We start from the raw sequence: 11,645 nt of genomic DNA, 5'->3' as shown, positions 1-11,645 counted from the left end.
ACAGATGCAGCTTGGATCTGGTGTTGCTGTGGCTGTGGTATAGACCTGCAGCTGTAGCTCTGATTAGACCCCCTAGCCTAGGAACATCCATATGCCACGGGTATGTCTCTAAAAAGCAAAATAATAATAATAATAATAATGATAATAATAATAATAATAAAATAAAAAGGCAAAAAAAGAAAAGAAAATACCTCAGGAAAATTTTGTCAGAGGATGTAGTAACCTATATGAAATGCCTCTGCCAAGTGAAAAGTAATCCTGAGTAAAATGCTTTTGAACTATTGGAAAGGGGTGATTGTTAGCTTAGTGGTGTGGACATAAGGAAAGCCTTTATATGTGGAGACAGAAAATTACATACAAAAACTTGTATATGATTGTTTATAGCAGCATTATTCATAATAGCCCTAAACTGGAAACAACCCAAAAGTCCATCAACCAGTGAATGGATTAAAAAAATGGGGTATATAGGTACAATGAAATATTTATTCATCCACAAAAAGAATGAAGTACAGATACATGCTACAATGTGGATGAAACTTGAAAACATTACACTAAGAGAAAGAAGCCAATCACAAAGGACCACATATTGCATGCTTCCATTTATTTGAAATGTACAGAATTGATAAATCTGTAGAGATGGAAAGTAGATTAGTGATTGCCAGGTGCTGGGGATGGGAGAATGGGGAGTGACTGCTAATGTGTACTGGGCTTCTTGAGGATGCTGAAAAATGTTCTAGAATGAGTTAATGGTAGTAATTACACAACTCTGAATATACTAAACATTGAATTTTACACTTTAAACAGGTTAAATTGCAAAATATATCTTAATTTAAAAATATTAATACAACAACAACAACCACCAGAGTGATGACCACTCAGGCTGCCTTGCTAGCATTTGAGTCCTTTAGGCCTTGGGGGTTGGGCTCAGAGAGGAGATCTACAGGGGCAGGGCAGGGGTCAGCCAGTGGCCAGCAGAGGAGTGACTCAGTGAAGTGCCTCAGGGACAGTGATTGCAAGGGCTCTGTGGCAAGGAAGGAATTCATAGTGCCCTCCCCTTCCTTACACAGCCCCCACCCCTGGCCTCTCCCTTTTCCTCCCTTTTGGTTAGCAGCAAATGAGAGTCCTCTCCAAGGCATATAGCCCCTTCAGTTACGGGAAAAGCAGCGTTTGGGTCTCTGAGCAGCTGTACTGGGTCTTATGCTGATCAAACAATTTGTGCAGGGCGTCCATATAAAGGTGTGGTATTTGTCCACCATCTCCAGGCTTTGTTTCTCAATTTTGGGCAGAGGCAGGGGCTCCAACTGTCAAGAGAGATGAGAAAAGAGAGGGGGTGACTGTTAGAATCTTCTCTTCCTTTAACCTCCCTCTCTTTCTGTGGGCCTGATCCTTTTACATCCCAAGTCAGCTCCCAGCTTCTCCCCCTGGACCGCCCTCTTTGATGGTGGTAGGGGATGGGGAAGGGTTGGGGAAGCCTGAGGTTGAGGTTGAAGAAGAGTTGAGGTAGCCTTGGGGCTGAGAGCTGTGCTCACCCACAGTGACAATAGGCAGCGGGTATGGCAGGAGCCCAGTGGAGCCTTGGCGGAAGCCTTGTCCATAGAAGACACAAAGATAGAAACCAAAGATCTGGCAGAAGTAGTTCTGGAACTTGTACATACAACTGTCCTTATGGAACAACACCTGATTGTACACCTCGGTTTCTCCAAAAGTGAAGGTGGGGACTAGATGAGCCCTGTTGGAAAACCCTGATTTATTTCCCACACATGGGCTAGGGTGGGGAACCCCCCGCCTCCTGCCCCGAGGAAGAACATTTGATCCTGGCCAGGCTCCCATCTACTATAAAATCCCTGTGGAGTAAAGCATTCCTGCTCACACTCAGCATGGCTCCTGTATTTAGTGTCTCTTATCCTGAAATTTTTCAAGGCCAGTGAGAACACTATCTCTGGGCCAGGATCCTAAGGGCAAGATATGGGGGAAGAGTTCCACTGAGACCCACATCAAATCAAGAAAAAGCTTCTAGGAAGTGTCATGAAGGGGAATATCTGTTTCCACTAGTGGGAATCACTGAGAAGATGACAGTGGTTCTGCACAGGCATGTGTGTGTGAAGCGCCCTTGGCCCACAGGGAGTGGGCGTAAGGTATTCTCTGTCTGTGGGTCTTGAGATTAGAGTAGAGCAAAGTTGTTTCTCTCTCATAGACCCTGGGAATCTACCCTGATGGTGCCTTAGGTAGCAAAGCAGGCTCCTTAAGTCTTCCTGTGAGAGAAATGAGAACACAGTCTCTCTTCTGCAAATCTTGGTAGGTTACCACTAACAATCTCTCGGCACTCTGACATGTGTTACCTTACTGCTTCCTTGCAGCAGAGACAGTGGAAAACATACTGAGGGGTTATTTTCTTTTTCCTACAGCTCCAGAAGCCCAGGTTCAGGAGGGGGATAGTGACTCAGGCAGTCAGTGAATACAGGATCCTGACTAGAACCCAGGACTCCTTCTTCCCAGCTCAGAGCTTTCTCCCCTACATTATGTTCCAAACTGAAGAACAGGCCACTCAGGCAAAGTCCTTAAAAGAAATACATCACCTCTTCTGTGAGTCTGCTATAGGACAGTTGTCCTTCTGTCCAGTGAGCTGGCCTGCTGACCTGATGGGGCCCCTGAAGCTCCAGCCTTGGGCTCCTGCTCTTTTTTTTTTTGGCTGCACCCATGGCATGCAGGTGTTCCTGGGCCAAGAATCGAACCCGCACTGCAATGATGACCCACGTCACAGCAGTGACAATGCCAGGTCCTTAACCTACTGCTCACCACGTGGGAACTCTGGGCTCCTGCTCTTTACCTCCTCTCTTTACCCCTGTGTCAGAGTGGCTAATGTTTATCGCTTCCTGTGTGCCTGGCACAGAGTAGGTTTTTTATGTGGATTTAACCTCCACAATAATCCTATGAAATAGCTACAATTATTGGTAGCCATGTGATGAAGAGGAAAACACCAAGGCTCAGAAAGGTTGAGTAACCTGTTCCCAGAGTGCACAGTAAATCATGAAGCCAGAATTTGAAATTAGGCCCCCTGACTCCAGACCCTACACGTATACTCACCGTATGTCACTGCCTCTTGCACTTACCATTAACAAACAGATGTAGATAGCAGTGTTGCCAGTGATAACATGGGCATCATCTATACACCAGGGAAGCCCTAGCCAAGCCAAGTCCCCCGACAGTGAATCTGGGTCTCTGGTTCAGCCTCCTGGGAACTGGTCCCGCTAGCTCAGAAGGAGTGGATGACCTAAATCTTTTTGAAATCCTATGGCCATCTCTCCTAATCATCAGTAAGTTCCATGAGGCTAAGACTCATGTCTGATTCATCTTGGCATCGCCTGCCAGGTTATGCTGCTCAGAGGCCACCCACCCGTGCCCAGGGAGGGATACCTACCCATGCTGGAGGCCTTGTGCTTCTGGAGGATGAGGGTGGTGGTGTTGGGCACACTCCGCAGGGCCTCTCCCACTCCTCCCACTACAATGCCCACGAGGTTGCCAGTGCCATGGTTTAGAAGGCAGTCGATGGCTGGCTGACTCACGGAGCACACGCCTGAGGAGAGCCAGGGAGCAGGGAGAGGAGTGAAATGATCAGGAGAGAGGAGAATGGCTGAGAGGAAACACCCTGCTCCACTCGCTGGCTCGTCTGTGTGCCCTCTGTTCCCAGGGGTCCCAGGAGGAGGATCAATGAAGGGGACAAAGGGTATGGAGAAGAGACAGCTGTGACAGGCAAACACAACAGGTTTCCCTCTGAGGCAATATCTCCATTTCATGAGAGGCACAGTTTCAAAAGTATAGTAGGAAGGTTTTCCATGGGAGAACCAGAAGGACTTTCTGAATCCCAACTGCCATCCTACCTTTTCTTTTTCCTCGATGGCCATTAATAGCAACAGCTATTATTTACGGCGCACATACTCCTCCACAACACTGTCTTGAGTGCTTTACTTGTATTATCTCATTTAGTCGTCATAGTACAACTAAGGCTAGACTATTATCATCAGCACCACTAACCAGATGAGGAAACAGACCAGTGGAGGTTCAGTAGCTTGCCCAAGGCCACACAGTAAGTGGCAGAGGCAGGATTCAAACCCCGGAATTTCAGCTCCAGAACATATGCTTTTAACTCCTAGGCTATGATATCGGGGGTCAGGGGTGAGGGGGGTTCAGAGGAAGGGGTTGGAGCCTAAAAGGGGACATCTCCAAGCTAAGAGATGGGCCAGAAGCTTTAGTAAGTATGAGCATAAGCACCCTTGGCCATGAGGTAGTCTCTAATGAAGAGAATCTTGAAGAACCAGGACGATGTGGCCAGATGGGGAGTAATACCAGGGAAGATCTCCGAAAAGCCTGTGGCTTCAGTGTAGAAGTTGCAGAAGGCACCAAAAGTCAAGAGGCTGTGGGGGTGAATGCCCATGAGGTAGTTGCATTCAGGTGACAGGTCTTTGGTCTTCTGGATCTGCAGCCACAGAGAGAAATGGTGAATGAGATCACATGAGAAAGCAAAGGTGAAGACACCTTGGGGTTCGGGGCACTCTCTAAAGCAGAGCTTTTCAGTAGAGAGGCCAGGGGTGGCTTTGAAGGGGTGAAGCTATCGGGATTCTCCACCCCTTGGAGACCAGAGGGGATCTGAGGCAGCTAGAACTGCTGGGCCTCTTGCCTGTGGCTGCAAGTAGTCTCAGCCTTGGGTGCCAGTGCCCTTTAAGCATGGGATCATCTTCTGTGAGTGCTGGGATGTGAAAAAATTTGGCAAAAAATTGGGACGATGTCCATTGTCTACTCCAAAGAGTGCTCAGTGGAGCAGCATAGCAGTACATTTCTAGGACTTCTTCCTGGTATTTCCTCTCCTTAACCCCCTAACAGTTCCAGCCTTAGTACTTTTATTGAGCTTTAAAAACCCTGTTTAGGAGTTCCCGTCGTGGCACAGTGGTTAACGAATCCGACTAGGACCTATGAGGTTGCTGGTTCAATCCCCAGCCTCACTCAGTGGGTTAAGGATCCAGTGTTGCCCTGAGCTGTGGTGTAGGTTGCAGACGCGGCTTGGATCCCACGTTGCTGTGGCTGTGGTGTAGGCCGGTGGCTACACCTCCAATTAGACCCCTAGCCTGGGAACCTCCATATGCCGCAGGAGCGGCCCTAGAAAAGGCAAAAAGACAAACAAACAAACAAACAAAAAAAACCCACAAAAAACAAAAAACTCCTGTTTAGATATCACTGCTTCTGTGAAGTCTTTCCTTACCCCTCATTGGAACTACCTGCATACCTTGTACCAAACCATAAGTATCTGCTTGCGTGTTCTCTGCCATTGGATGTGAGCTTATTTATTTATTTATTTATTTATTTATTTTTATTTTATTTTCTTGTCCTTTGAGGGCCACACCTGCAGCATATGGAAGTTCCCAGGCTAGGGGTCTAATCAGAGCTATAGCCGCTGGCCTGCTCCAGAGCCACAGCAACAAGGGATCTGAGCAGAGTCTGCGACCTACACCACAGCTCATGGCAATGACAGATCCCTTAACTTAGCAAGGCCAGGGATCGAACCTGTGTCCTCATGGATACTAGTCGGGTTTGTTAACCACTGAGCCATTATGGGAACTCTGGACCCGAGCTTTGTAATGGCAGACTATGACATCCTACCCACTTTTCTGTACCCTAAACGTGAGGTACAGGGTAGGTTTTTCAATCAGTTTTTGTTAAACTGATTTGGACTGTATTTATGTTCCTGCCTGTGTCATCTTGGAGGTCATGCCAAGGGCATCCAAAGTAGCCTGGTAGTGTAGCGAGTACCCAGTAGCAATGCTGGATCCTGAAGTCTGTCTAGCCTGCACTGAGACTTCTCTGGGATACTCATTATCCTTAGGGACAGTTCTAGTCATTTGGCATCCATGTCTAGTATTACGAACTGTGAGGGATGCTGGGGAAGAGACACTTACTGAAATGGGGAAGTAGTCCCTGATGTGGGTCCAGGAACACCAGTTCCTTACCCAGGCCAATTGCCTGCCATCTGAGATAGAAATATCAGTAGGGGATGGTGTCTATGTGTGTCAAACCCACCCTTCCCACTCACCCAGCACTTCTCTAGCAGCATGGAGGGACCATGGTTCTGCCAGGGAGGTAGAAAAGGAAGAGACCCCAGGATGGTCCTGGCTTGCCCAGCTCCTGCGGCTCTAACTTGGTTGAAAGGCCTGAGGCGGGTAAGTGGCACTCCTTGGTTACAGGTTGAGGTGGAACACTCTTAGGTCCTATTATTTCTAGGTCCTTGAGTCCTACCTTGCTCTGGGGTCTTTCAGTCCAGGAACAACCAGGCGAGGTAAAGGACTGGTAGTGGCCACCAAGATGTAAACAGCAGGTAAATGACCAATGACTGCAAAATCCAAACTGATGAGGGAGCAGATCAGACCAAATTTGTGCTGCCAGCAAAACCTGACCATGTCCAGCCCCATTAAGAACCCTCCAATCCCTCCAAGCCTCTGGTCCCGGGTTTTTGCACAGTCCAGCTCCTGCCCATCCATCAGCCATGTCCACTTGTCCTTTAAACTTTCCCTCCATCATCTACCATATACACCAGCCCTATTTTTCTGCTTACCTGTCATCCTTGTCCACCTGCCCCCTTCCCCATCTCCCTACTCCTGTCCCCTGCCTGCCACCAGCTTTTTCCCCACTGCTTCCATTCATCCACCGTCTTTTCCCTTTTGTTTCCCTCCCTCCCTGTTCATCCCTGAACCCTTGTTTTTTTTTTTTTGTTTGTTTGTTTTTGTTTTTTTGGTCTTTTGCCTTTTCTTGAGCCGCTCCCATGGCATATGGTGGTTCCCAGGCTAGGGGTCAAATCTGAGCTGTAGCCGCCGGCCTACACCACAGCCACAGCAACATGGGATCCGAGCCGTGTCTGCAACCTACACCACAGCTCACTCTAATACTGGATCTTTAACCCACCGAGCAAGGCCAGGGATCGAACCCGCAACCTCATGGTTCCTAGTCGGATTCATTAACCACTGCACCATGATGGGAACTCCCCTGAACCCTTGTTAAAATGCTAGCTCACCCTCCCTTGCACATATACTATCCATACCTCCCCATACTCTGTTCATACAGCATCTGCATCCCTCTACTGTTTCCAATTCACCATTCTTTTTTTTTTGGCTGCACCCTCCCAGGCCAGGGATGGAACCGGTACCACAGCTGTAACCAGAGCTGAGCCACCAGGGAGCTCCCCCATTCACCATTCTTCTCCTCTTACCCAGTCACCATTCCTCCCATTATCTCTGCCTGCTGCCCTCCTCTCCCACCACCATGCTACTACTACCCCCCTCCCAGAATGGAAAACTCTATGGTTCAAACACAGGCTATACTTCTCTAAGTCTATAATGCCAAGGCTTCCCCTGCCCCACACCCTGTGCTTCCTAAAGATCATGAGCACATCATACCTATTCCATGGGCCTTACTTCTCTCCAGATGGTAAGGGTTAGGAACTGGCTGACATTAGCTAGATCTACCCATAACTATCATGATACTGCTCCTCCTCCTCCCTCACCCCATTCTTACTATCCTCCGGGGATCTATCTCTTCCTTTTCTCAGTACTCCTTGGCTTTACTCTGTAACACCATCTGAGATGATCAAAGGCCAGAGATGACACTTCCCATGAGCATAAAAATTGCTCCAAAGGTGGCCCTGGCCTCTAACTTTGGCTTTTTGCCATGCTCTCTTGGATTGGTACTCACATATGGCAATGTAGCTCAGGGGCCAGTGCAGAAGTACCAGACTCTAGGAGTGCTTAGGCTGCTTGAAACAAGGCAGGATGCCCAGGAGCCTGACACAGGACAAGATCCCAGAACAGCGTTCCAACCAAAGGAGCCACCAGCTTCTGGAAGATTGCTCGATAGTGAATGCCTATGATTATGAGGATTTTTCACCTGCCCTTTCCCTTCCTTTTCCTGCCCCACACCTACCACCCACTTAAGGGGGCAGGCTTTGGAGTCCTCAGCACTGCCCTGTCAGGTCTGAGCCACGGGCCCCCTATTTGCCCTTTGACTCTCTTTCCTGAGATTCTTAGGGTATCAGGATGGAGAAAGGTGAGAAGGGCTGCCATCCAGTCCTGGTGACCCAGACATCCAGAGAAGGGAAGCACCCCTCCCATCACAGGCCACTCTGAGACAGCAGGGGTTGTGATCTCAGGAAGATGGCTGGTGGGGAGGGAGTGCTGTGGGTTTGTGGGGGTGGGGAGCACCTGGGGTTAGGTGTCTGTTGAGACTGTTCACCTGAGGCAGCCTGGTTTGGGCTGTTCACCTCTTTCAGTTTTCTATTACAAAAATTTCCATACACACGCAAAACTAGAGAATGCAAGAAAATTTCATCTTTGTGTTCATGTGTTTGTTTTTTTCTTTTTGGGCTGCTCCACGGCATATGGAGTTCCCAGGCCAGGGATCAGATCCAAGCAAAGTGGTGACTATGCTACAGCTGTGGCAGTGCTGCATCCTTTAACCCACTGCACCAGACCAGAGATAGAATCTGTATCTCCACAGTGACCCAAGACACTTCAGTCAGATTCCTTTTTTTTTTTTTTTAACTGCCATACCTGTGGCATATGGAAGTTCGCAGGCTGGGGGTCAAATTGGAGCTGTAGCTGCCAGCCTATGCCACAGCCACAGCAACACCAGATGTACGACACAGCTTGTAGCAATGCCAGATACTTAAGCCACTGTGCTGGGCTCAGAATCGAACCTGTGTCTCAGCACTCCAGAGCAGCCACCGATCCAGTTGTGCCATGATGGGCACTCCTGTGTTCATCTTTTATGTTCATCTTCAATAACTAGTAGCATTTTGTCATATTTGCTTCATCTATCTCCCCACTCTTTTTCTTTTCTGACAATATTTTAAGGCAATTCTAAGATATCATGTCATTTCACCCCTAAATACTTCACTATGTATGTACAAAAATATGGATATTTTCTTCCATAATAACAATGCTATTATCACCTTAACAAAATTAATTCCTCTCCAATAATATCTAATATTCAGTCTATATTCAAATGACTTTTTTATCATTGGTTAATTTGAATCAGGATCTTATTTGTCAGCCCCTAATGCCTGGAAACTCCTAAGCCCTCAGCATTAAATGAACCATCACTGAGTGATTATCTTAGTTTGAGATCTGGGATGAGAATGGTTTCTCATGGGTAATGAGATAGCAGGAGTCTTATGGAGGAGGGTGTCCTGAAGACATGAGTTGGGAAACAAAAGGCTCTAGAAATAGAGGGCACGTTGCAAAAGAGGAAAAGAATGAGAGGAAGGCAGGCAAATGCTGACCTTTGAGTCAGCTTGGCAAAAGACAGAGTTCTCCGTACTTTGCCTTCCCTGCACCTAGAGAGCTGCCCCCATTCCAGCTCTTCCTACTGTTTGGATATCAGCCTGGCCTTGGAGCAAGAGTGAGCATTCAGGTATTACAGCATCTCCTGCAATCCCTCTTGACATCCCTTGTGCTTGAGGGTGAGGACTAGCCCCTGGCAATACAGGGGATATTAGCATTCTGTCTTTCCAAAATAGAATTTTCTGGGCCGATATCACCTTCCTCTCCATGCTGTCTCATCCTTGTCAATTGTTTCCCCCAGACGGCTCCTGGATTAACTTTCAATAACTTGTGTATTTTTGGTTTTCTCCCTTTATCTAGTCTCACCCCACTCTGAAAAAAATTAGGTTGTTGAGAAAATAAGCTACAGAGAGTTGATATGTACATATATTTTTCCTTTTAGCAGCAGATCTCATCCTTTGTTTTTGTATTTTAATGATTAAAAGGTCATGGACTTCCATATAATAATAGTTGTACTTTTAATATCCATTGATTGAGAAATATATAAAAAACTAAAGCATTGTGGCTATACATCATGACATTTGAAAAAACATGTGTATAAGCATATTTTTAATTTATTCTAGACAATGCTTGGGTTATATAGGAATTTCCAGAACTCTTGTAATAATTAATTACTCCTTACCCCACTCCCCCAGTGATTTGCTGCCTGTGGGTTAGAAACAATGACTTGTTTGCTTTTTTCAAAGTGGAAATTGATTTATTGTTTTTCTTTCTGTCTTTTTTTTTCCGGCCACATCTGCAGCATATGGAGGTTCCCAGTCTAGGGGTCGACTTGGAGCCACAGCTGCCAGCCCATACCACAGCCACGGCAACACTGGATCCAAGCTGCAACTTCAAACTACACCGAAGCTTGCAGCAACACTGGATCCTTAACCCACTGAGTGAGGCCAGGGATCTAACCCATATCCTCACAGAGACAACATATGGTCCTTAACCCACTGAGCCACAATGGGAACTCTGATTTATTGTTTTTCTTGATTATAAAAATAATCCATATAAATCATAATTTCAGATTAAGCAAGAAAGCATGAAGGACCTCACAGAGTTGTATTAATCATAATCCTTGGTTGATGACACACTCTCATTGTTTTACGGATGTCCCCCTTCTCTCTCTCTCCCTCTCTATCTATCTATCTATCTATCTATCTATCTATCTATCTATCTATCTATCTATCTATCTATCTATCTAACTCAGGTTAATGGAGGCTTGAGAAAGGGGCCCACTTTCTGCCTCAGTAAATCCTAAAAACTTCTGGGAGAAAGGAAACTGAGAAGCTCCCACTGAAAGGGCTATGGGTAAGTGAAGATTTCAGTGACCTTTCAGCTACCATTAAAAGACTTAGAAGTCTGACCAGATAGTGAAAGAGGCATGTCTAAAAATTAGTGCTTCTTCCATAAGAAGAGATCGGTTAAATGAATCATGGCAGATCCAAGAAAATTGACATGAAAAACGTCCATGATATACTCTTAGATGAAAAAGCAGGTTACAAAACAGGACAGAGTGTAGGTAAGGGTTATACTCATCTTTTGCAGATGAGGAAACTGAGGCATTAAGCGGTTAAGTAATTTGCTATAGTTCATTTAGTGGCAAAGCTGAGATACAGACCTAGAAATGTTGGGCTCAAGAGCCCAAACTCTTCAGAGAGATACTATATCTATTTCTATATTCATACAGGAAAAAGTCAAAAAAGGGAGACACCAGAATGTGAACAGCTAACAGTTGTTGTTTCTGGATGGTGAAGTTATGAGTCACTTTTGTTTCTTTTATGCTTTCTTGCATGGTTCTATCTATCTATCTATCTATCTATCTATCTATCTATCTATCTATCCACACGTTCTTTTTTGTATTCTTTTCCATTATGGTTTATCAAAGGATATTGAGTATAGTTCCCTGTGCTATACAGTAGGACCTTGTTGGTTATCCATTCTGTGTACTGAAGGTATTTTCTTGATGCTACAGCTTTGGTAATAGAGTTCTTCTTTCCTCTATCTTCAGTCCCTGGTAAGGATTCATCAGAGCAGCATCAAATCCTTGACTGAGTTCTGTCACAATAGAATGTGGATGGCACATTGCCAAAGCAGATCACAGGGAAGGATGGACAGGCATCAATATTCCTTAAAGCCAATACCTGATCTTGTTGAGATCTGGATATCAGAAACAAGTTGAAGTTCTAAGATCTGGGAAGTCAGCAAAATGTGGAGGTCAAAGCAAGAATAAACCAAAAGACAGGGCCATTCCAAAAGGTGACACAGCCAGTGGAAGCC

General features: G+C 46.1%; 1 protein-coding gene across 1 annotated transcript; it reads right to left on the bottom strand.

Moving 5' to 3' along the window:
* Positions 1 to 1,149: 1,149 nt before the first annotated feature.
* Positions 1,150 to 11,160, bottom strand: AWAT1 (acyl-CoA wax alcohol acyltransferase 1). Its single transcript, XM_053743475.1, is given in 9 exon segments — positions 1,150 to 1,238; positions 1,241 to 1,301; positions 1,534 to 1,742; positions 3,419 to 3,574; positions 4,270 to 4,474; positions 5,949 to 6,019; positions 6,286 to 6,393; positions 7,735 to 7,823; positions 11,054 to 11,160. Coding segments are annotated over 9 exon segments (1,095 nt in total).
* Between the last annotated feature and the right edge of the window lie 485 nt (positions 11,161 to 11,645).

This window comes from Phacochoerus africanus, chromosome X (genome assembly GCF_016906955.1).
Source record: "Phacochoerus africanus isolate WHEZ1 chromosome X, ROS_Pafr_v1, whole genome shotgun sequence".
Taxonomy (NCBI): domain Eukaryota; kingdom Metazoa; phylum Chordata; class Mammalia; order Artiodactyla; family Suidae; genus Phacochoerus; species Phacochoerus africanus.
The sequence above is the reverse complement of the archived record's forward strand: the minus strand, read 5'-3'. Positions and strand labels throughout refer to the sequence as shown.